Source organism: Macadamia integrifolia, chromosome 9 (assembly GCF_013358625.1).
Source record: "Macadamia integrifolia cultivar HAES 741 chromosome 9, SCU_Mint_v3, whole genome shotgun sequence".
Taxonomy (NCBI): domain Eukaryota; kingdom Viridiplantae; phylum Streptophyta; class Magnoliopsida; order Proteales; family Proteaceae; genus Macadamia; species Macadamia integrifolia.
Window position 1 is genome coordinate 7137047 of NC_056565.1, and position 26462 is coordinate 7163508.

At 39.9% G+C, this 26462-nt stretch overlaps 1 protein-coding gene across 1 annotated transcript; it reads right to left on the reverse strand.

Moving 5' to 3' along the window:
* Positions 1-352: 352 nt before the first annotated feature.
* Positions 353-17862, reverse strand: LOC122090076 (uncharacterized protein YnbD-like). The gene is made up of 2 exons (XM_042659914.1): positions 17138-17862; positions 353-921 (listed from the first exon to the last, which is right to left on the reverse strand). The coding sequence occupies exons 1-2, from the start codon at positions 17679-17681 to the stop codon at positions 692-694; spliced, it is 774 nt and encodes a 257-aa protein (XP_042515848.1). The 5' UTR covers positions 17682-17862; the 3' UTR covers positions 353-691.
* Positions 17863-26462: the final 8600 nt, after the last annotated feature.

Here is a 26462-nt window from a genome sequence, read left to right on the forward strand (position 1 = left end):
ATTTCTGGGAAAAGCAAAATGTAGTCAACTGTTTCACGATCTTCTACTAAAGCCTAAGAGCCATGGCTGCTACAACTTATTAATTGACCTAGTTACATTATATACTCAAGGATGTTTAAGTTCCACATTCAGAACCTACGGATTTTTCTTATGACAATGAGACGGCCATACACATTGCAGCAAAATCTGTCTTCCAGGAACAATCAAATACGAATTGAACTGTTAATGTCGCGAAGTCCTTACTTTTGTCGACAATTTAACATGCACAAACAATGCAGACGCTGATCACTAATACAATATAGATTTGGATGTATACTTTCGTATGCATTATGCACCAAGAGGCAAGTTCAGCTAGAGTATCCAAAGATCAATGAACGTCATATATAGTAGGTGTTTATTGTACAGGAACCAATAGGTTTTTACATGGATCTCTTGATCCTAACCAGCAAATTCATGAGTTTTCTGGCCACAAGATAAAAGGTAAAATCATAGGTAGATAAGTTTTGCATGCCATCGAATCATATTCTCGGTTCCTAGGGCCTCCTCGGCATCTCAGGCTAGGCATTTTGATCTTAATCAACTCATTAACACCAAAATTTATCTAGCAATCCCAAATGAATTTGGCCCTGTAGACCCACAAAGAACCCTTCGCCCCCAAAAAATATCAGCTGCATCAGTCTCATGACTTGAATTACGAGCTTCCTGGAGCATCAGTCAGAATTACAGAACTAACATCTGATCCTACATTCCTTTTAGGGAAGAACCGATGGTTTGACCATTCTTCTAGGCTTTTGCGATGGAGCGCATTCATGTGAATCCAAGGCCTTTTTTCTCGGATGATCTTCTCGGCATTTTTCCAGTCTTCAGCCACACCTATCGCAACTAGGAGAGCACACATCACAGCAACACTTCTCCCATGACCTACAACATTTGAATAGAGTTAACCTACAACATTTGATAAGATTCTAGACCTTTGAGTACTCAATGAACAGAGAAGCATTGTAGGCAGGCCAAACACTACAGGAACATTACATTGCAAACTGCAATACATAAAACAAAAAGTCTTGATTAGTTCCCTCTTTTTCTCTCTTTAAATACAAAATCATTAAGATATATACCCCACCCTAACCCAACTACCCTGGCCGGGAGGCATGATTCAATCCCAAAACCTAGCTACAGTCAGCCAAGGCTCCTCACCAGCCAACGCTGCTGACACTTTTTGAAGAGAACTTCCCTGTAAAAGTAGGACGCGATTTTCCCAGGAAGCATTAAGAGTTTGAGAGTTGGTCCCATGGTTCTAGTATCGGCAAAATCGGAATGCTATCGGCCTTGACCGAATCCCGATCTTGACCTTTCTGATCCCGATACACATGTATGGTCCAAGGGTAAAATGGTAATAAAAACTGATTTTTTTTTTAAGGGGTAGATCTGTCCAATATGGTCAATCCAAGCCGATCCAGATCAGTATCGAATGGTATCGGCCTTGACCGATCTCGTGACTGCTCCCGAGTTTTAGAACTTGGTTGTTTTTCTTGAATCTTTCATCAGCAGTTATTCTGTTACTTGAAGGCAGGATTTACATGAATGGCCTTAAATTCAGATATGTCCAAAATTTCTATTCTACCATTTGGATATTTACCCAGATAACTAGATATCAGATATGAATTCAGATAATAATACATCATCGCCAGTAATATCTGCTCCAACTATATGCAACCATGTAAGTTTGATGATAATACACAACATATATTTTCTATTCATTTTGCATTTTGCATCATTCCTTCGTTAAGTATGAAAAATCCTACCATGATTTGAGTAAAAATAAAAGTCTTATGGCGAGATAAGAGGTCCTCTGTCACCATAGTAACTGGATTTAAATTCAGAAACTTAAATGAAAGGAAGCTCTATAAAGACAAACAGAAAGCCCAAAAAGAATTACGTCGAGATTGTCTTTCTGATGTGAAAAACTATAATACAAGATTAGGATAGACTTCAGGATAATAAAAAGAGCAAAAAAGGAAAACACTATGATACAAAGGTCAGATCTGGACCATAGTTTTTAAAGCGGTAAGGCGACGGAGGCGTTTGAGGGTCTTTCGAAGCGCCTTAACCATAAGGCGGGCATAAAGCGTCGCCTTATCAACTAAAGCATTCCTGTGTAATTTTTTTTATAAAACCAATCTATTTGGCTCAAATCCTAGTTGAATCCTATTACTCATATGTTAAATAAATATTAAAGGTTCATATTCATACCAGTGTAAAATATTCATAAAAAAAACAAATCAATAAAGTGAATGAACTAAGTTCATCTTCATCAATCATCAATCATTAATCATCAATCATCAATCATCAATCATATTAACATATAATATAAATACATAATTATGAAACAAAATTATAAATATAAAGAAAAGAAGACATAAAAAATACAAGTATTTATTATACTTACCTCTATGATGCCAAAATGAGTGTCTAAACTCTAAGGTCATCCACTATATTTCTACTTCTGTCAAAGAAGAATGAAGCTCACCACTACCAGAGCAAGCTCACCGCTGCTGGAGCAAAATGGTCGCCTGGATCAATGGTTCTTCCTTGTTTCTTGATTCCTTCTCAAAACCCTTTCTTAAAACCCTTGACAAAATCCAAACCCTGTTTGTGAATCGTGTTTTTGTTTTGTTTGTTTTGGTTATTTTTTGTGGAGTAAAGCTGATCCCCTACATCTCAAGTGTCAACAAAACCATACACCTACCAATAAAAAATCAATATTTGGAATCTTCATCAAGTAATTTTAAAATGTGTTAAAAAAAAAAAAACCCATAAGGCGCCACTTCACATAAGGCGGAGCACTGCCTTACCATCTTTAGACCGCATCAGCGCCAAGGCACTGGTAAGGCGACGCCTTAGCAGTGCCTTAAAAACTATGATCTGGACCTAGATAGAGTGGATTGGCAAAAAACTTTTTGAGTAGCTGATGTAGTTGGGATATGGCCTTGTTGAGTGATTGCCATTCCTCACTTGAGCAGTTCAGGGGTTTTGATCCCTTTGCTACTCAAGATTGGAAATATCTCTTTGGGTCTCAGGCCAGGCTACAGCGCAGCCTTGCTAGATGTGAAACTGGCCAGTGTTTCCTTCTTGTTGACAAAATCAATGGCACCATGCTTTTCCCACAACAGACACATTCACACTGGACCCAAACTTTGAAATTCATTATCCCACAAGTAGAGGGTCAAAGCAATCAGTTTTTGTGCTACATAGGCTAAAGCTAATTATTAGAATAAGAATAGGGCACATTGGGGATTTCTACCTTCCACCAACCCTCGTTAGAGTGGGGCAACTGGATGGGGGGGTATACTTCTAATTATTTTATGATTTCTATTTTGTACTCCTATAATGACTATCATGATTCTATATTATAAATAGAGGACTTGTGTGATCAATTAAAGACACACAAGCATTCTCCCATCTTTCCTATTAACATGGTATCAGAGCCTAATTTCTGATCTAGGTTTTTAGTTTTCAGTTTTCAGTCCTCCTTCAAGAATCGCAGACCTTCATCACCTTTGTTAGCCTCCATCTTCTCCGACCTTTGTCCATTAACCTACTATAGGGCAGCACTAATGATGTGATTCCTATGAATCTAGTGGTTGTCCTATACCCTACCTCATGAACTAAAACACCAAAAACCCTTGCAAAACAATGAGGGTTCTTCAACCTCTGCAATTTTTTATTCTACTTTCAGAGAGAGTGGTTTCTTCCTCTTTAAAGAACACACCTCTACTTCTTGAAGATCAAGTATAGCTACCTAGGACTCATCATCACTTGCAAGATTGAAGATCTACACTAATCGATTTTCTGCAAAAATAGGGTTTGCTTCCAAAACCCTACCTAAATCGATTTTTGGGACTCTCTCCTCAGAACTGGCTGAATTTTTTAGGAGAACATCATCACCATTGCAAAGGAGATCGACCAGACTTGTGGCCTCATCTACCAAGTCTCTGTATCAAATCTCCCCTATTCTTCGATAATTAGGGTTTTCTCCCCAAACCCTAATTTGCTTGTCTCAACAGTTCTTCATCAATATCCGATCTTATTTGGCGGAGTGCCTCACTACCTTTATTGGGCGATTTGATCCAAGTATAGACACTTTCTGACGAATGATTTTGAAGATCTGATATTTCTCTCTCATTGTCGATTTTTTAGTTCAATCATGTCTGAAGTAACTACTGTGACCTCTGCATCTGATGGACAAAGTCGCAATGACTCCATGCCTTTTGGGACTAGCTCTATGAAATTGGATGGAACTAATTACCTTGTCTGGTCCAGATCTACATATTGTACCGTTGTTAGTAGAGGTCTTACTGGACACATTACGAGGAAATTGAAGAAACCCTCTGATGAGGGTACCCCTCAGGATAAATGGGTCACTGATGACTCTTTGATAATCGCTTACTTGATTGGTTCTATTCATCAATCTATTTCTCGAGGATTTTTACTATTAGATACTGCTTCTCATATTTGGACTACTGCTAAGGAAACATATGGGCAATTAGGGAATGATGCTCAAGTATTAGATCGTTGCAAGAAGGTCCGTACCACTACCCAGTAGAAACCCTGTGTCCAAATATTATGCCAAACTTCAAATTCTATGGTATGTATGAACTGGACCACTTTGCATAATATGCTCCCAAAAATATTGAAGACAGTACTGTGTACACCAAACATGTGGATAAAATTAGGATATATGATTTCTTGGCTGGTTTAAATGTCGAATATGATCAAATTTGTGTTCATATACTTAGCAAATCTCCCTTCCCTACTCTGGAACAATCATTTGCCATAGTTTATATGGAAGAAAGTCATCGTAAGTCTATGCTACATACTCCTACTACTGAAAAGTCAGCCCTATAGATTGGATCCACTACTACCTTTGAGCGAGCAAATTGAACTGGTGATACCACTAAGGAGATTGGTAAAGTGAACACTGCCACAAGCCATATCATACCAAGGCCAGTTGTTGGAAGCTCCATGGAAAACCTGCTGATTTTGAGGCAAAGCGTGCTCAGGGTTGATCCAAAACTAAAGCCCATCAAGCTGAAACTGTGGACACTCCACCTGCAACTGATATAGGACTCTCCCATGAGAAACTCCAGGCTTTAAGACGTATGGTGAAGGCTTCCAATTCCTTAACTTCTGCCAATTCAATCCCCTCAGGTTCCAACTTTACTCACTCAGGTATTTCATTTGGTGGTCATTGTGCATCAGTCGCCTCCACTCCCTGGATCATTTACTTCAGTGCCACTGATCAGGTGACTAGTTTCTCTACTTTATTTCACCAGTATTCACCCACCTCAGGCAGAGATAAAGTTAGGGTAGTAGATGGCACCCTATCATCTGTCTCTGGAAAGGGTATTCAGTGTTCTTCTATACCACTGTCTTCAACTTTACATATTCCTAATTTTACTACTAATTTGCTATCCATTAGTAGTCTTACTAAGGACCTAAACTGTAAAGTAACATTTTTTTCTTTCCCATTGCATTTTTCACGATCTGGTAAAGAGGAAGACGATTGGATGTAGTAAGGTGCAGGGTGGTCTTTATTTGCTTAATGTTGTTGTCTCCCTACGGCTACAACATCAACTACACTCTGCTCCTTCTGAATTGAATCAATGGCACTGTCGTTTAGGACACCCACCAATTGGGACTTTATCTCCTTTATTTCCGCATTTAGTGCAATCATGTACCAGGGACGAATTCTTTTGTGAAGCATGTACTTTGGCTAAAAAAACCCGTTCTAGCTATTTACCTATAAATAAAAGAAGCTTTTCCATTTTTCATTTGGTTCACTCTGATGTGTGGGGTCCGTCTCGTGGAACATCCACTTCTAGGAAAAGATGGTTTGTGTCCTTTATTGAGTGTCACTCTAGAACCACTTGGATTTACATGATGCTGCACAAAAGTGAACTGCTCAATTGTTTCAGCGGTTCTATAAAATGATTCAGACTTAATTTAATGTAACTCTGAAAATTCTCCTTAGTAATTATGGAAAAGAGTATATGGAGGATCAATTTAAAAAATACCTAGCTAATCATTAATGCAGGAGTAGATTACAATAAACCAACCCCCACATTGATAAACCCCAAACAATACAACTAGTATCCAAATTACACTTAAAGATGCTTAAGAAACGAGGAAATAAAACCCAAGAATAATCCACACAAGACTAAAGCAACTTAACAAAGAAAACCCAAGAGAAACTTCAATCGGCCAGGAGAGAGATCACCTGTGATAGACCCAGAGAGAGAGGGGCGGCTGCACCTGTGGAGCTCAGAATGAGCTGCACTCTTACGCATAGGTAGTCCCTAGGAAGGGTACAAAAAGCTACAAATTTGAAGGACTTCCAACAGTTGGTTGCTGAGATATTCACTTTCTTGAAAACCAGACCTAAGAGAGAGAATATGAGAGAATTCTGCAGTGACAGCAACTGGACTTCCTGGACAGCTTCCAAAAGAGGACCGAGTGGTCCTCTAGCAGCCTAGAACTCCCCCTAACAGTGGCTCCCTAATCAGATTACAGAATGGGAGAGAGGAGAGAGATCACAGGCTTCAAAACCCAATCTTCAAGGCTGGTCGATTCTGGTTCTGATGGTTCTAACAGATCTGAACTCCTCACAATAGCAGTGAATAGGAACAGCAAACAATGAACAGAAAACTGAAGTAAAAAAGAGAACAAAAGACCAAGAGAATTGTGGGTGGGGTGGCTATCTCGGCCCGGTCATCTCACCCACAGCTATCCCGGCTGTTAGAAGCAATTGACTGCAATTTTCTTTATTCAAATCTAAGAATTATGTGTACATAAGCTCCTCTATTTATAGAGGGCAGAATAGCAATCAAACTATAACTAGGAGCTAGTTTCCAAATAGGACTAGACACTCCTAGTACAACTAGGACTTGAAATAGACTAAGACTACAACTCCAACATGGAGTAGGATTGACTAACTACTAGTCCATATAGGACTTTACAACCGATGGGCCCAATGGGCCCTCATTCTAACAACTAATTCAGCCACTTGAAGGGGGGCTTAAGTGTGGACAACTAGGCCCTTCTTGGCTGGGTCTTTCTACCTCTGATAGATCCTCCCAAAGTGTTGATCTACATCAATTATGTGATTCTTCATCAGACAAGTTATGTAGACACTCCTGCTCAGAATGAGGTAGGTGAACACAAGAATAGGCACTTGTTGGACAGTGCTCGAGCCACGATGTCTGCTAGACAGGTTTCATCTTAGTATTGGAGTGATGTTGTCCTCACTACAGCCTACCTAATCAAATTACATGCCGACTCGTGTCCTCAACTCTCAAACTCCTGTTGAGGCTCTTAAAGGGACTACATCCTTCCTGGTCCCTCCAAAGACTTTTGGGTGTGCCTACTATGCTAGAGATCATCATTCATCAGAAAAATTGGAATCTCGAAGCACTAAGTATATCTATCTAGGTTACTCTCCTGCACATCAAGGATACAAGTGTTACCATCCTCCTACCCAGTGTACTATGGTAACAATGGATGTTGTGTTTCATGAATCTGTTGGTTACTACTCATCGTCACCTCTTCAGGGGGAACTGGTATTACTAGTGAAGAAGAGATGACACCGAATCTGATTGCTCCACCAGTATACCCATCATCTTCACCTCAGGATCCTCATAGTCTACAAGACAATGAGGGAACAGAACTTATTGTTTCTTCTTAGGGAGAGATTCATACTGTTCCAACGCTGGGGGAGATGACTCCAGTTCAGAGAACCATTGGTGAATTTCAGAGACAAATTGATTACTCAACTTGATCGGGTCATAATTATTCATGAAACTACTACTCAATTGTTAATTTTAATTAGGTTTTCATGATTAATTTGACCACATATTGTGATGATCTTTAATTATAGGGTTTTCAAGAGATGTGCACAAGTTTGATGTTGAATGGATGGAGATGGTTCAGTCTAGAAGCAAGGGCAAAGGATCGAGGGTAGGATTGGAATTTCTAAGAGAAAAAGAGAATAAAAAAATAAAAAAGGGAAATTGAGGAGAGGGAGACGATTTTCTCTCTCTTCCTCTTTCACTTCTAGCCCTTTTCCCTCTCCTACTTTCTCTATTTCTCTCCTTCTCCTACTTTATCTCATCCCTTCTCTCTCTCCTTGTCCAAAATAGAATAGGAGTCTCCCTCTCCCACCTTACCTAAAACAACATCTCCCCTATTATCTCTCATCTCTTTCTCTAATCTCTCCCTCTCTTTTCTCCCATGCACGATTCTTTCCCCTCCACCGAACCCTCTCTCTTTCCTACTAACCCTCAAAATCCTCTCCTATTTTATCTCTCCTTCTAGGATTCCCCTATCTTTTCTCCTTGTTTTACTATCTCTTTCCCACGTCTCCTGTCCCTATTTTTTCTCACATCTCTCATGCATCTCTACCTCTCTCTTTTTCCTAATCTCATACATCACTACTCTCTCTCTCACCGAATTTCTTTCTCCCTCTCTTTTGTCCTAATCTTAGTCGATCTCTCTCTCCCACAAGTCCACTACTATTACAACTCCCTCTCACGCCCTCACTATGGCCCACGGTTCTCTCCTATCTTCTCTCTTAGGCCTAAACTCTCTCCCTATATATCACATGCACCCATCTTTCTCCCTAGATATCTCTCTTTTGGTCCTTCTCTTGGGACACTCTATACACCCATTCTCTAGGACATAGGCTGCCATATCACACCGTTCACACCCATCATCCCTGGCTGGTTTTTCTTTCTTGGTTCTCATAGTTCTCCTTTCTTCTAGATCACACATTCTTTAGGACGGATTTTCATGGACAACATTGCACAGAAGACATTGCCATTGCATTGAGGTTCCATCACCACCATCATCATTTTTGCCCTTCATGAGCGACTAAGTCCCCTCTCTATCCTTAGGTTTAGATGAAGTTTTGATTGATTGTTATTTAATTTTTGGTCGAAATTCATACTTGATTGTTTGATGTTAAAGACCCTTTCCCATTGTGGATGATTTTTAATAGATAAATTAGTTTAGAATATTTGTCTCTGTGATTCAATTATTCTATTCAAACAATGGTGTTTTATATTGATTTTTGATATACACTAATGATAGCCATTAACCAATCAAACTAAGCGTGCTAGCGAAAACAATAGACGATAGTGCTTGACAGGATAGGTTATGCTTAGGGTAGCTAGAGATTATATTTTTTTGGTTGCATTGGAACTTGTAGTTTCAGTGAACCGAAGTATGAACCAATGATTGGTAATAATACCAGAACGGATTCGAGACCTGAGGATAGCTTCTTCTCTTTAATTCTTATCTTTGTTAATCGGCTTACTTAGTTTAATTTAAATTCTGAATTTTATGATTTTTAAAACAACATTCACCTCAATTTTAATAGATTTAGCCTTATAGTTCTCTGTGGGTTCGACCCTTTTCTTACCACTATCTCATAGTTTAGTTACGGCTTATTTTGATTCGTTCATGACAGAGATCATAGTTGTCACGGCGCAAAGGCGAACCAAGGCGGTGGAGGGTTGTCTATGCGCTTAGGCGAGAAGGCGCACGCCTTGAGGCGAACAAGGCGACCAATTGTTATTTTTTATTTTTCCTATTTTCTAACATTATTTAGTAAGCTATATATACCTTGTATCATAAAAAATCAAGATTAACCAACATCAAATCATTAAAAATCAACATTTAGCCATATTAAATCATAAAAAATTAACATTAAGTCATATTAAGTTATACAAAATCAAAATTTAGAGAAATGCTCTGGTTCTATAACAAGTTTGACTGGTCAAATGATATTATTTTTACATGAGACTTTTTGTATCAGTTATAATATAAAACCAGCTTTCCAACAAGTCTAAGATTACTTAAATCTAAGTTGTAATGACAAAGTTATGCTCCGATCAAACTTATTTTTAAGTGCGCGAATGCTGTTAAAATCGCCTGAATGAAAATAATTTTATGGATATCAAAACAAAAAATTATTTTAACGGACTTTTGGTTTTTAGCAATGTTTTAACATGATAGAATTTATAAAATTTTCATAATTGAGAAAAACTCCAGCATTTAAAAGTTGAAAATCGTCCCTATAACCAAAATCCAGTCTTTCTTCTTGGACTGGGGGGTTGATTTTTTATCCTTTTGGAATTTGATTTTTAAACTATTTTTATTGGATTCAAATAGGGGGTATTTGCTTATTTATGAATAATATCTTAAATAAATGAAATAACAAATATAAAAAGCATGAAATAACAAATATAAAAAGCATTTACTTAAATGATATTTGGCATAAATAAGTGCTAAAACACAAGGCGGTATGCAGTGTAATAAGGCGACTATTGCCTAGGCCCCAGGCAAACCGCCTGGACGCCTTGGCGTCGCCTTGACAACTATGACAGCGATCACCATTCTTCAAGTTTGTTATAAGGGACATATCAGAAATAAGCAACTTCAGACCATCACCACTAGTACAACACCTTTACACCTCCCTTCGCCAGTCCTAGATCCAGAACCGACTGAGCCTCATACTTCAGGTATAATTTCTCCTTCTGACCAACCTATTTTCCTTAGAAAAGGCACTAGGACCTGTACTCAACACCCTATATCTCGGTTTATTTCATGTGATTTCCTTTCTCCCTCCTATCGTACTTTTGTGTCTTCTCTTTAATCTACTTGTGTTCCTAAGAATTGGCAGGAAGCTCTTATAGAAAAAAATGGAAGGTTGCAACGGAGGAAGAAATGGATGTCTAAAAAAGGAATGCTACATGGGAACTTGTGATTCTTCCACCTGGGAAGAGACTTGTTGGCTGTAAATGGGTTTTTGTGGTAAAACAGAAGATCGACGGTTCTACTGACATCTAAAAGGCAAGGTTTGCGGCTAAAGGATTCACTCGGACTTATGGAATTGACAACCAGGAGAAATTTGCACCAGTTGCCAAGCTGACCTCTGTGCGAGTGTTACTCTCATATACTGTGAACTAAGGATGAGAACTCCAGCATCTTGATGTAAATAATCTTTTCCTCTATGGAGAGCTCAATGAGGAAGTTTATATGGAAATTCCATAAGGTTTCTCTAGCACAAGAACTTAAGGCAAGGTTTGTAAGTTGAAGCATGCTCTCTATGGTTTGAAGTAGTCACCTAGAACGTGATTTGGAAGATTTCACAAGGCTATGACATTTGTGGGTTATAAGCAGAGTAATGCTGACCACACATTGTTTATAAAGAGGTCTGGTGAAAAAGTTACTATGCTCATTGTCTATGTGGATGACATCATGGTAACATGATATGATAGTACTGAGATTGATCATCTCAAAGGTTTTCTGGGTAGATAATTTAAGATAAAAGATCTTGGCTAGTTAAGGTACTTTCTTGGGGTTAAGTTTCCAAGTCCTAAAAAGGCATCTTTCTCTCTCAAAAGAAGTACATCCTTGATCTGCAGTCCGAGACAGGCATGTTGGGTTGTTATCTTTTTGATATTCCCATGGAATCTAGTACTCGGCTCAAGGAAAAAGAGGGTAAACCAGTTGACAAAGGCCGCTATCAATGGTTGGTAGAAAAATTGATATAACTCTCTCATACACGATCTGATATTGTTGCGGCTATGAGTTTGGTTAGCCAGTTTATGCATGATCCCTATTCCTCTCATATGGAAGCAGTTATGAGTATCTTACGATACTTGAAGTTAGCTCCAGGAAAAGGGATCCTCTTATCTCCTCATGATCACCTCCCAGTTGAAGCTTATATAGATGCTGATTGGGTTGGTTCACCTGACACAAAATCCATCTCTGGTTATTGTACCTTTGTAGGAAGGAATCTTGTCACTTGACGCAGTAAGAAGGAGAATGTGGTGGCTAGATCTAGTGCTCAAGCACAATTTCGTGCCATGGAACAGGGGATTTGTGAGTTACTATGGTTGCGTACACTTTTGAATGATATTGGTGTACCTATTCATCTTCCGATGATGCTTTATTGTGATAACAAGCTGCTATCAGTATTGCTCATAATCCAATACAGCATAACTAAAACCAAACATGTGGAGATTGACACGCTCTTCATTAAAGAGAAGTTGGATGCTGATTTGATTTGTGTTCCTTTTGTGAAGTCTGGTGATTAACTAATTGATGTTTTCACTAAAAGGTTGGTTGGAAAGTTGTTTCAACCTAGTTTAGTCAAGTTGGGCATGTGTAACATTTGTGTACCAACTTGAGGGGGAGTGTTAGAATAAAAATAAGTGCCGCAAGGGCACATTAGGGCTTTCCCCTTCCACCGAGCCTAATTAGAGTGGGGTGGCTGGATGAGGGGTATACTTATAATTACTTTATGATTTCTGTTTTGTACTCTTATCATGACTCTATCATGATTGTGTGATCAGTTAAAGACACACAAGCATTCTCCCATTCTTCCTGTTAACACTAATCAAGATGACACATGCAATCATCTTACCTCAAAACGATAGTTCCACTTTCCTATGGCAAGTTTTCTCCAAAAGGAAAATATAATCAAGGCTGATGTACTCCTCAACATGGACCCATGCACTAATGGGTAAAAGTATGGAGAGGCCAATTAGAAGAACATTAAAAGACTTGCATATGTGCAAGATATCACTCTGACACTTAGCATCAAATATTCTAAGTCTCTAACATTTAGCATTAAATATTCTACGGTCAAGCAAAGCAAAATCCAGAAGCCAGATATCATGACGTCTAGAAATGTGACTTAAATCTAAAACCTTTCAAAATGTGAGAATATTATCAGTGAACTGGTGAATGAAGGACCAAAAGGACTGAGACTACAAATTTTTTCTTAGGTATGATCCATTTCTTCCCCCTCCCCCCCCCCCCCCCCCAACTAAAAAAAAAAGTGGTGTGAATGCCAGTGGGAAAAGGAGTGAGAGGTTGAAAGACAGGCAGACATGTGTCTCTTCCCTCTTTTCTCAGAATTCATTCCTAAAGAAAACATTGTCAACTTCTAGCGAACAGAATTAATTCCTCCCCCACATCTACGAGAAACTCACAGCAATCCTCACCCAACTGAACTCAATTTCAATCTAATCCCATCCACCGACTATTTGTTGCACGAATTCTGTTAGCATTTAACTCTAAGTTCATATTTTTTGCTTAATCATAAATGCCCATGTCTATTCATAATGTAAAGCTAGATATAAGTATCCAACTCCAACACTGTACTAATGTCAATATACAAAGATCCCCAAAACAGTAACAGAACCTGAACAAGTAGCCCTATCGGCTAGGACAAACAACAACAACAACAACTCAGCCTTACCCCAACTAAATGGGGTTAGCTACATGGATCCGTGCAAAGTCAAAAAGAAAAGTTCAGAGAACAATAAGAGTTCAGAAAACAGGGGCATAAACAAATCAATATACCCAGATGATACTAAGACTCAAATAACTCCCATAGTAAACCTAAACAACAGGTAGCAAAATCCTAGAGGAATAATCAAGCAATCTAGACAGAATAGAGAATATCTGAAACCTGAGAAATTAAAGAACTCACTAACTAGTCAGTTGAGGCTAATAATCAGGTCCAGTTGAAGATTGAAAGTCCAGATCCGGAGATTCTTGAATTAGGTCAAGAAAATAGAGAAATCTAATATCTTGGCACTCAGAAGTCAACAGGCCCTCAAAGCCTGGTCAAGCGGACCTCTGATGGTCCCTGATAGATCCCCAAAATATGGCCTGCAATGGCTGCAGGGTATGGAAGATAAGTAAGGTCGATTGCTACCCAAAAAACTCTCCTCAAAAGCGGCCACAGGTGTTGGGTAGTGGCTTCAGATCTAAGCAGTACCAGCAGGCAGCAGGGACTAATAATCGGCCTTTCAACAGAGCTTCAGACAGGCCTTGATTACTCAGAAGAACTAGGAAAATAAGAAATAGAGGGAAATGGGGGGTCGATGGCAAGAGAAAAGAAAGATAGAATGGCTATCTCAGCCTGGATCTCTCACCCTCAACTCTCTCAGTTGATTCAGCCTCTCACAGGATCCAATTAATGCACAAGCAAGCAAACTCCATTGATTTAATTTTTCCAAAGCCTTCCAACCGATTAGAATATATAGGCTTGGCCTGCTTCTCTAAAAAGGAAACTATGAATTAGGAAACAATAGGAACAAGGAAGAAAAATGCTAACTAAGACTAAACAAATTCTTCTAGAAAAGCTAGTTGATGATCCCTTTGTATTTCACTCCAAAGCTTGCCGCTAAAGAAACTAGAAGAATCTGGAAAATCTGGAAATCAGTAGAAGCTTCTTCCTTGCTGTCCAAGACATGAATAAGACAAAAAAACCACTCAAAACTGAAGTCAGTAGAGCAGTTTTTATGCTCTACACATTGATGTAGAGCACCATCATAGGCTACACTATTGCAGGAGGGAGATCCAGCCAACCAGCCATCAAACCAGCCTTAAGGCTGATTTGATCTCCGTCTATTAAAGGCCCATCGGCCAGTAAGATGGGCCCATCGATCCACTTAAGTTAAGTCAGCCACTTAAGTGTTAATTTAATTTAGTCAATAGTTAATAAAGGCCCATTGAGCCCATTGATTTAAATTGTTCAATAAAGCCTATTAGTGGCCATCGATTTATGTAATGAAGCCCATTAGTGGCTAGTAGTTAGTGACTAATTAGTTTCCTAAGTTTGACTAGGTTTCAAATGTTAGTCCTAGTAGGAGTACAACTCCTAGTTCTAATGTGACTGCTAATAGCATAGTTTCTGCCCTCTCTTCAAAGAGGAGCTATTGTACTCAGAATTTCAGGTTTGAATAAACAAAGATTGCAGTCAATTGCTTCTAAACAGCTGAGATAGCTGAGGGTGAGATGCCCAGGCCGAGATAGCCACCCCCACCCACGATCTTGGTTACTTGCTTCTTTCTTCTACTTTAGTTCTCTGTTATTGGTCCTTATCTGCTGTGAGATTCAAGGAGTGCAATTCAGATTCTGTTAAGGTTCATTACAGTCCAGATCAACCAGCACCAGTGAAGCTTTTTGGAGAAAGATCGATCTCATCTATCTTCCACATCTGAGCTCTGTTTTGTAAACCCTTTTAAGGGTGTGTCCTAGACTGTCTAAGGATCAATGGATCTTATCTGAAGGCCAGTCCAGCAGTGGTTCTTGCAGAATTCTCTCTAATTCTCTATCTAAGGTCTGAAATCAAGAAACTGAGCAACTTTCAATCCAGCCATCAGAAGTCAGCCAACTTTGGAGGTTTTGCTCCCCACTTTAAGGTATCCAATCGACCTTGATAAGAGGTCCATCAGAGCCCTATAACTCCAGCTGCAGGTACCCTTCTTTACCCTAGCCGCAGGACTTTCTCTCTACTAGCAGCTTGAGTCTTTGGCTGGGTTTGTTGCTGCATTGTTCTTTATTGTTTGGGGGTCTGTTTCTGTTATTAGTTCCTTTGTTTTCCTTGTAACTTCTGAATTTTGTCAAGCTAATTCAAGATCTGATGTGGGTTTGGAGTTGTAATATATTGGGGGTAGTTACTTTGTAATCTACTTCTACATTACACCTGGCCTCCATTAACTTGGAATGGCTGGACCAGCTGCGGATCAACTGGAACTGGCTGGGCCAGTCTTAGATCGATTTTGTTTGCTGTATTTCTATCCACTAAAACGATCTACATCAATTTATCTTCCCACTTTTAGCTTCCACATTGTCCAAATACCTTCAACGTGCATCATATCGCTCTTCACTGTTCAACCATTGCTTCTCGATTCACACTACCAAACCAACTCATTCAATTTTTCCACTTCTGGTAACCTGTTGACACTAACTACCTCAAAATTCCCATCCCGCAAAGAATTCATTTCTGATTCTATCCTTTCCCGTCTTCCACCCATCGATACAAAAATCGAGATCTCAGCTACACTCATTTTATGTATTGTTTTTGGTTGATCAATTTCTCTATAAGGCATGCCAGTTCTTTAGCCACCTTATAATAATTACACCTTCAAAATTATCAGTAATTTGCGGATTCTTAGGATTTAGGAAAAGCATTTGAACCAGCTAAAATCCTCCTTTATCCACGCAAGGGAAAAAGGGCACAAAAACCACATTATGAAGTTCCACAACACGTATCCACGAGTCCAAATATCCACCTATTTGAAACCCCAACCAAAAAATTGTACAAACCCCTTGAAATATACCGAGCATCTTAGTGTTGATTAGAAGGACACACCCAGTGCAAGAGGCTCCCACTACTGTAGAGTCTCTGGGGAGGGACAAATGTACGCAGCCTTACACCCACTTTGCAGAGAGACTATTTACTTTATTCGAAATTTCGAACCTGTGACCAACAGGTTGCAATAGAGCAACCTTACCATTTTGCTGAGGCCTAACAGCTGGTGCTAGTGTTGATTTCCACAGAAAAAAAAAAGGAACTTTAGGGAAGGGACAATACTTATGGAGATTTAATTTATGCCTAGTGCTTCTTGCCTGAAGTATTCAAGCTATCCTGAAAGATATGCGGCTAACATTTTTCTTTGCAATAAATCAGAAAAATGTATTAAGATACAACTTACACTTGAATAAGTTCATTAGCCACCTCCATGTGATGCTCCTTTAATACATAAGACACTGTTGAACAAAATCTGGGCAATTCAGCCCTGAAATGCTTTGTGGGCAAAGCCCACATACATCCCTAGGTGAACCACGCACCAGAGGGAATTAATGAAATAGAACATTTATTTCACCATAGACAGATGTAATAAAGAATGAAGAAAAAACAACCATATCATGAATCAAAACTTTTTCAGTACGTTGCACTTGATAAGACAAACTTCTAGCATAGAACGACACCAAGTCCTGCCAATCTTTGGAGAAAATCAGATGTAACCAACTCATTGGAAAAGGTTGAAGTTTTGGCTACCAACTGTTTATCAGACTGGCTTTAAGATGACACAAGAGGCCTGGTAGCATGCATTATAAATGTCTAGCTAATTGGGAAAGCTTTAATTTTAATTTGATCTTGTTACAAAATTATATTTAAAAAAAAAAAAAAACCGCAATGAAGGTACACATTAGACTTCATGAGTAAGAGAACCAGAAAAAATTCACAATTTGAGAGAGAGAGTTGTACCATAAGCACAGTGAATGAAGACGGGCCTCTTCTGTTCTCTCTTTCTACAAGCCCACCGAACTGCAGATTCAATTTCAGAGGGTTGAGGGGACCTCGTATCCCAAGTTGGAACACAAAGATAAGCATTGTGTGAGATCTCTGTACTTCTAGGGAGCTCACAAGTGCAATCAATAATGGCAGGATCACCGGGAGGCAATTTATCCAACGAAGAAGGCCATCCTCCGACATATAAACCCTCGCAAATTTCATTATAAGGAGGTTCCCTACTTTGCATTCTCCTTAAAAACGAGAAGAATCGAGCAAAATACAAATATGGGCCAAATAACATGATCGACCAAATGGGGAAGCTCCCGTCAGATCTCTTCCCCAAAAGCATGGGAAGATTGATGGTTGGGTGAGAAGCAATAGAGACCAACATAGCGACTAAAGAAGCATATAAGAACGGGATTGACAAAAAGATGAAGCCAATAGCTCTGAGATAAGCACATACCAATAACAGACAAGTTGCCTTCATCCCAATCAATATGGAAATACCCAGACCCATATTCGCCTCTTCTTCTTCTTCTTCTTCTTCTTCTGGCGAGTCTGGACTCTGAATTGTGGTTTATCGGATGAAGATGAATCAAAGAATGATTATTCTCCTATTCCATGACAAAACTACATGGAAGCACACGATCGAAGGCTAATTTCTGACTTCTAAAATCTACATATACTTTGGGTTTCAGCAAATTTCTTTTATCTAGAACTCTAAGGGCATGTTTGGTTATCAGAAAATGAATAGAAAAGGGAAAAAAAAATATGAATTTGATGAAAGAGATAAGAGTCATTGATACATTAATCCATCAGTACATCATTATGATTTATTTTCATCATGATGTAATGATAGACACAAGGCAACGTTTGCTTCGCCAACGGGGTTGTTAGCATGTTCGAAGGAAGCCATTGCTCCATTACTGTTTGGATCGGCTAATAGTGGACTCGAGTCGGCATAATCCATTAGAATTCGTTGGTCATGCAGAAGCATTGTCCCTATGATCACTAACATGGAGTATCTTTTTTTATTTTTTCCAAAGAAAGAGAAAAAAAAAAAACAATTATTACATCAAAATAAAAAAAATGCAATAATTGATTTATGTATTTATCTCTCTCCTCAAATTCAAATTTTTTTTTTCATTTCTTAGCAACCAAACATAGCCTAGTAATTGGAAGGTAAGATGGCATTCTAAGAGTAGCGGAAAGTGTTAGCTCCTATATAAACAATGAAAGTGGTTATCTATCCATCAGAGCATGCCTGCACCATCGCTCCTGCATCTAACTTTCTTCCTTAAGATAAGGGGTAGTCTATTCAAATGAGAGAGAAAGAGAGAGAGAGAGAGAGAGAGAGAGAGAGATATAGATGGATGGGAGTGCTAGTGTAGACCACATTGCCATACATAGTTCTTTTTCCTAAAATCAATTTAGGTAAAGATCTCCATAATAACAATTTGGGTTATCGTGATGTAATTATCAAATCTTCTTACACTCATGAAGCAATAAAAAAGGAGACCAAGGAGTGGTTGGATTTATATAACTCAAAGAGAGAGAGAGAGAGAGAGAGAGAGAGATGGTTGGGAGTGCTAGTGTAGACCACATTGCCATACATAGTTCTTTTTCCTAAAATCAATTTAGGTAAAGTCTCCATAATAACAATTTGGGTTATCGTGATGTAATTATCAAATCTTCTTACACTCATGAAGCAATAAAAAAGGAGACCAAGGAGTGGTTGGATTTATATAACTCAAAGACAGAGAGAGAGAGATGGATGGGAGTGCTAGTGTAGACCACATTGCCATACATAGTTCTTTTTCCTAAAATCAATTTAGGTAAAGATCTCCATAATAACAATTTGGGTTATCGTGATGTAATTATCAAATCTTCTTACACTCATGAAGCAATAAAAAAGGAGACCAAGGAGTGGTTGGATTTATATAACTCAAAGACATGGCAATGGCCTTTGCGAAATACCAAACAATGAGAGCTATATATGATGATATGCAAGCATTGCACAAGCGACGGAAAACCAAAACGTAACCGTTAAAGCACCAATCCTCACCATAAAAATTACAAACCCGAATTTCACCAAGACTAAAATGGTTTAACGCTTCTAACATAACTTAATGACAAAGATTATAGAAAATGTTGTAGGTTCTGGTTTGGAAGTATCCTATGAAACAAATAAAAAAACCACAAGCGAAAAAGCGGAAGCATGATGAGCTTTAAGTCGGATGAATACTTGGAAAAAAAAAAAAAAAATGGAGGTCCGGCCTAGCGGAATAAGTAGACAAATAGAGGATGGGTAGGGCCAACTGATCTTTCCTTTTGGCTTATAATGCCTATTTTTCATTAGACAAAGTTTTCTTTGGCTGTGTGGTTAAGGATGATTCCATTTAGCTACATTTTTAACATCCGCCAATAAGAATCATTAAATCTAAGCCATTGAATATGAACATCTGTGTAATCATACAATATATCTTCATATATATATATATATATATATATCATATTATACTATTATTAAGTGCGTGTACTCATGTTTCGTGGCTAATTTTTTTTCTAGACAATTATACCATTCTTTCTTATTTAAATACCGTATTTTCATATCATTTTGTCTTTTACATCTTTTTATTTTTTCCAATTTATCGATACCCTTATTATTTTGCATCTAATTTTTTAATAATTAAATACTCTTCCAAACGCAATAACTCGACCACAACCGTATTCACAAGCTATCTTTCCCTCTTAGTCTCGCTGCGTCCTCAATGCCCTAGCTCTCTGTCAAACGACTTTCTCCTCCCCATCAACTCTTGAAACAATCGACTGCCTCCTCTCCTCTGATTCTTGAAAAATCCTTGCAATCCTCTCCCCATATACGTCCCACCTCATTTTTTGTGCAACCCTTACCCATCCAACCCTTTATCTAAACCCTTTTCCTGAATCCCCTTCCTTGCAATGTTTTAAATTATCTTCAATGTGTAAGACTTAGAAAACTCTGTTGATTCTTGAGTTCTAAGATTTGCAAATTGTTACACCCATGCCCTGACTTGGTCTAATTTGAACTGTTGTGATAGGTCTCGGACCGGAGATCGGAAGTACAACTGGGTTTTGGCTCACGAATGCCCATTGCCGGAGGGGCAGAGATGACCCCACATATTCATGCATCACGTGCCAATCTAACTGGAGGGGTTCGTACCTTCCGATCCCAGATGATAAGTGACCCGACTCCTCACACATAAATCTCAGCACTTACCGAAGTTGTCGAAAGACCATGACCACCGCCGAGGGCAACTACCTGTGCAAAGCCAGTTGGTGGATAGCAAGCAGTCAAGACATGACCACTAGAAACAAGCCACTAGAAGCACTGAGCCTGAATATGGTGGGGTGTTTCCGGTGAGCCAACAGGCTGCTGTCAAGGTTCCGATGCCTGTGGGTCCCGCCACTCGCATTGTAGACATCCTCGGATGATCCCAAATCATCATCCACATATTCCTCATGACGTGAGCACATTGTGGACCTAAGTGGTCGGGTTCTCAGGATCCAAAAGTCGTATTAACCCGATCGGTCCGAATAAGGCTCAACCAAACGGACCCTAAGGCCCATTTAACTTATAAGTTAGAAATGAGGATTCATTCCTCATTTCACACTTGTGCTCAATGTAGGAGATGAGAGAAAGAGGAGAGGAAGAAGAAGAAGAAGAGGAAGATGAGGGGGAAGGGACTTACCTTGGTGCCGGCTGCCACCTAGTTGCCGGAATCGCTACCGGAGGTAAGTGCAATCACTCCTACTACCCTCCTAATTTTAGTGCAGGTTAAGCTAGGTATGGGTGTAATCTTAGTGCAAAAACCCTCTTAAGGTTGGGGAATGCGTATTCTACTTCCCGGTGTCATTACTGAGCTCAAACCGAGTCCAGTGAGCTTCGGCAACAAGAATTACCAAATACCTCCTAGGGTTTCAGTCGTTCGACGTATCTTCCGAATGGCTTGGTGGAATTGGGATTTTATTGGCTTAGAATGATGCTAGGAACATTCCCTTCAAACTTTATGAAATAAATCCTGATGATCGAGCTCAAGCTAGAAAGCCCCAATTCGAGTGGACAGTTCTATACTGCCACTAGAAGTAAGCCACCGAAAACACTGGGCCTGCTTCCGGTGGGCTATTTTCAATGAACCATAGAGCCTTATGAGCTCTCTGCCAGTTCCATTGGGAACATGACTGATATTTCCAGTGAAAATACCCTGTTTCTGGTGACATTACTGTCACTGAAGGATCTTGTCTGTACCCTTTGGGGGTGATCCACGTGGCCCCTCACGGTGTTCCCAACATGTATTGATGTATGGTTACCTTTGTGTCTAGGACAGTGATGCGCACAGGCCTCGAGGTTGAAGTTGAGTTGCTCGATCAGTGGTCTTACTTAAACCCTAACACACAAGCATAAACAAGGTGAGGCATGGATTACCTTATTTTGGGAATGTTTTTCTAGAATTGCCCACATGCGTAGATTTAATATGTTTAATTATATTGCTCACATGATGATGATTATTATCATATGTTATATTCTTATGGATTTGATATGAAATGTTTATTGATATGTATGACAGGATCCGGTGTGGCCGAGGTGGTACCAGTATCGTGATCGCCTTGTGTTTATGAGTGTGTGTATGAGACGAAATCCAACGTGGCCGAGGTGGTACCGATGCCGTGATTGCCATATGTGTGTTGCATTCATGCATTGATTATGTCCATTAGAGTTAGTTGGAGTAGCAGATTACACTTTGTGGCCGATGTGTTAGAGGTATCGTGTGCTCCAAGACTACATTTGAAAATGGATACGCTTCGTGGCCGACATTGGTACCAGTGTTGTGTAGTCCATACTCAACTGTTATATGCATGTTAGATTAGGTAACGGTCTCGGGTTACACTTCGTGGCCGATGTATTACCGGTATCGTGTACCCGAGATTGTATTTGGAGGTGTATTATACTTTGTGGCCGATGTGTTACCGGTATCGTGTACTTCATACTAACTGTATCATTATGAAGGCATGTAGTATATATGTGGTTAGGTATCATTCCCTATGCTACGAACCTTTGTCAACAGGGGGTAAGGTGTTTGATAAACCATTGTGGTATATTTGATGTGCCTTTCCAAAATGCCACACCCGCAGTACGATGTGATTGTTTTAGGAGGTGGAAACTTGTCTGGCTTGGCCGATGTGGTACCAGGCCAGTTGGTGGGTTATCAGGGGTTTGCTGGGTGACCCATGGACACATACGGGGATCGACAAGCTTCTATTCACGGCTAGGGTTTGTATTCCTGAGTAGTCGATGGTGGTTCCAAGATAAGGGATACAACCTAATGTGTCGTAGTAGCATTTACCTGACTAAGTTTTATTGTTTGGTGGATAATAAAATAAATGAATTACATCACAAGCATCATGGACTATGTGTTTAATTTTTGTTATCATGCATCATAAATTATTACTGCGATTGTTTTACTTAGATGTGCTTGGACCCCACCCCTCACTGAGTGAGTCGGAAAACTCACCCCACTTATACACACTTAAATGATGATGCAGGTACGATCGTGACTATGGCTAGTGATTCTCTTTCCTTCGGACCCGAGTACCGAGTGAGCAATTGGTGGATGTCAGAAGGAGAGGATCATGGCCAGGATTGTGCTTGTGATTTATATATATACACGGCACCATGAGGTGTCCGGCGTATTTTTAGTGATTTTGATACAAGTTTGTAGATGGTACACTTTTGAACTTATTAGTTGTAAGTCATGGATGATTGTAACTAGAATATCTCGGTTATGGATATTATTTATCATTAGACATTTTTTTCATTTTATTTATGATTCTACTATATTACTCTGATTCCGTTACTTTTTATTGGTTTGTGATGTGAGATCGTGAAATGTTAAGGTACTGTTATCAGATATCCTGGTAGGTTTGTAAGATAGGTACGTGTCATACTCACACTGTCGGTATTCCTAATAGTAAGTTGGGTCTACTGGAAGTGGGGTGTGACAACTATGATATCAGAGCTTGAAGCTCTGCCTTAACTCACAATCTCAACCAAACCATGACTTGGGGAAATCAGGATTTAAATAAAAATCTCAAAGGCAATAATAATAGAATTACATAAACTAGGAGACAAGCATATGTGTTAAAGCCGTTTCATTAAATAAGGAATTTGATTACATATGCTTACACCTTTTTATAAAATAAAATACTGAAAGCTACAAATTCTAACTAGCCTAAGTCTAGGAATTTAAATAACTGAAGCAAATGACAGAAAATAAAAGTTCAACTAAACCAAGAACAAGAAATCTCAAAGAAAACATTGTAAAGGGAAATCCTAAAACTATAGTGGCAACATGCCACTACTCTTGCTGATGCTACTGCTGCTGGTTCTATCCTTGGCCTTAAGCCTGGTCTGGACCATATGTTCCTGGAGGTGGCACTGGTATGCCAAGATGGAGACCATTGCATGCATCTGTGCCTCAAGGGAGGCCACTCTATTGTCCATGAGACAATAGGTCCTATCTATGCTCTTGAGGCAACTGTCCATGCTCCTCAACAATGATGTGGTAGTGTCTAGGTGTGCCATAACATCGTTGAGATCGTAAGGCCTCGCACCTCTGGTGCCACGAGAAGTGGAGGCAACAGTAGAACCCATGGCATGTGGGTTAGGTGGTGGGACACCACCAACCCCAGCAGCTCCTCTCCCTACATCACCAACACTGTCACTAATATCATCGGCACCGCCACCCTCTACCTCCATAGGCTGCTCATCCTCCTCCTCAGCAGGAGATACCTCACCCATGTCTAGGGTCATCTTCCTTAGGTAGTCTTGGTTGAAATCTGTGACCTCATCACCCAAGCATCCCTCGCCCTCTAAATCCACCCCAAAGCGAAGGAAGATGTCTGTTAGTATCCTCCCATAGCATAGGTTCCCGACTTGGCCATCCTGTCCCCTCGGACTGAATTACTATGATCCACATCAAAAGGTAGGGAAGACGTATCTGCACCCCCATGTAAATGCAGTAAGTTACATGCATGCAATACGTATAACTCATCATAGTGCCCATAGGTGGGGAGAACGTTCAGCTGGACTGCATGACAAACAATCTTTGGAGTGGCAAGGTAGTTACTTGTGCGATCTCATCCACGAGCATGCTTTGTCAACATGTTGTTTATTTCTTGAATAGTGTCGGGGCTCTGAAAATCATAGGCTGGAGTCTGAGGCGGGTAATAAACTAGATCTCTTATATTGTCAACCATCAGAAGGTTGGCCAGTTGCCTCATGTCAAAAGAAATCTCGACCCCCTTCACGTAGGAGGTGATCTGCATCTCTTCGGTGCCTCTATTCACGCACTGGATGCTGGAGTATAACAACCTAACCAGCGTGGGGTAGTATATTTCTTGTTGGGTTTCAAGATGCCGTACCACCCAATCACCTCAAAGCATTGACAGAGGTGGAACCGCCAAAAATCCCTTGTCCTCACATAAATCCTTGGGTCCATATTACGGTGCTCGAAGCATTCCCAATGATCTCACTTAGCCACGGAGTGGAATAGGAGTGGGTTGTACTGTGCTTCAGCAGAAACAGCTTGCTCCTCTTGTTCAACGACATGGCGAGTACGAACACGACACCAGACATTCTTGTAAGATGATTCCTAAGGATTCAAGAATGAAAACCTAGTTTAATAGGTTGAAGTAAAGCTCATAGAGAAGAAAATCTCAAAACTAGGTTACAGAAAGAGGAAAACATACATTTGGTGCATAGGTGGTGCCAATCGATCGCGAAATCATAAGGAAAAGGTGTGGAATGAGTTGGAAAACCCTTCTTGGCCATTTCCTCTCCTTTCCCACGAGTTAGAATAGGGTTTTGTGACCTAAGACACAAACCCGAGTCTATTTATAGCCGTTTTAGGTCCACCGGAAACACTAGACCTGCTTCCGGTGCCTATTTTTGGTGAGTTGAAAAGTCCCAAATCAGCCTCTACCAGTCCCACCGGAAATAGTACTGATATTTCTGGTGAAACTTGTCCCTGTTTCCAGTGGGATTTTTTGAAAATAAAATTTTATTTTATTTTTCAAATATTATAGTACCGATATTTCTAGTGAAAGTTGCCCCTGTTTCCAGTGGGCTATTTTTGGAAATAAAATTTTATTTAATTTTTAAAATATTTATTATTATTTCATTCCTTGATTGTGTGCCCTTTGTGATATGCATGCGATCAATCCAATTAATTGTGGACCCCACTTAGGCATAACCTAACTCTAATTTTGCTTATTGTATATGTGTGGGACCCCTATGCATGCATGTGTTCCAAGCTACATGCAACCTCGTATATGCATGTGAACTAATTGGATTCCTCCACAGAATTTATGTCACATTGGAACACTCGGTCCCGATTCTAGTCGTGCCTGTCACCTCCCGCTTCCTCTACACGAAATCTAGGTAGGCATCGCAATGCACCTCGGCTCCGTCGGTACTTACTGCACATGATGTGGCCTCCAACATGGATAATATGATGCTGGGAGTCGAGGAAAGACAAAATCAGTTCATGGCCAAGATCGATAATCGGATCCAAGTTGCAATGGGAGCCCATAGTGCATCACCTGCACCTCTTTCTCCACCGGCACCTATTCCAGTACCCGCTGGATCGGCTACCCTTCAAACATTAGGTGGGGCACAAGTACATGGCAAGGGCGGTAAAATGTCACAGGCATGTGCAAGACCTGATACCTGAACAAGCCCGTGCCTATGTAGAGGGCTAGATAGACTTGATAAAGATGGTGGAGAAGTTTCAACGGATTAGGCCCACATGCTTCTCAAAGGTGGGCCAAGATCCATTGTATCCATCAAGATGGATTGGCGGTATGGAAAAGGTGTTCAAGCTAATGGACTGCACCGAAGAGTAAAAAATTTTGTGTGTGGGCTATCAGCTGCAGAATGAGGCTGATGATTGGTGGAGTGCTACTGAGCCCATTCTGAGGGCGATTACCTGAATCCTACTTGGGCAGACTTCAAGGGGGCCTTCTTTGAGAACTATTTTCTGGAAAGCTTTCGGGATAGGAGAGAGAGTGAGTTCTCCCAGTTGATGCAAGGTTCGTGATCTGTGCTCGAGTATCAGCAATGTTTTGAGGAGCTATTCCATTTTGCTCCTGAGCATCTCAGAGGTGATAGAGCTAAAGCAAAGAAGTTTGAGAAAGGGTAGAGGACAGGTATTGGGTCAACCATAGTTGGGTTGAAATTACAGACTTATGCTGAGGTGGT

What these genes read in the sequence shown, in the direction of transcription:
- LOC122090076 (XM_042659914.1), bottom strand. Translation starts at nt 17,681, where the DNA reads ATGGGTCTGGGTATTTCCATATTGATTGGGATGAAGGCAACTTGTCTG. An exon ending in CTTCATTCACTGTGCTTATG is followed by an intron (nt 922 to 17,137) that starts GTACAACTCTCT and finishes CAAATGTTGTAG; the next exon opens with GTCATGGGAGAAGTGTTGCT.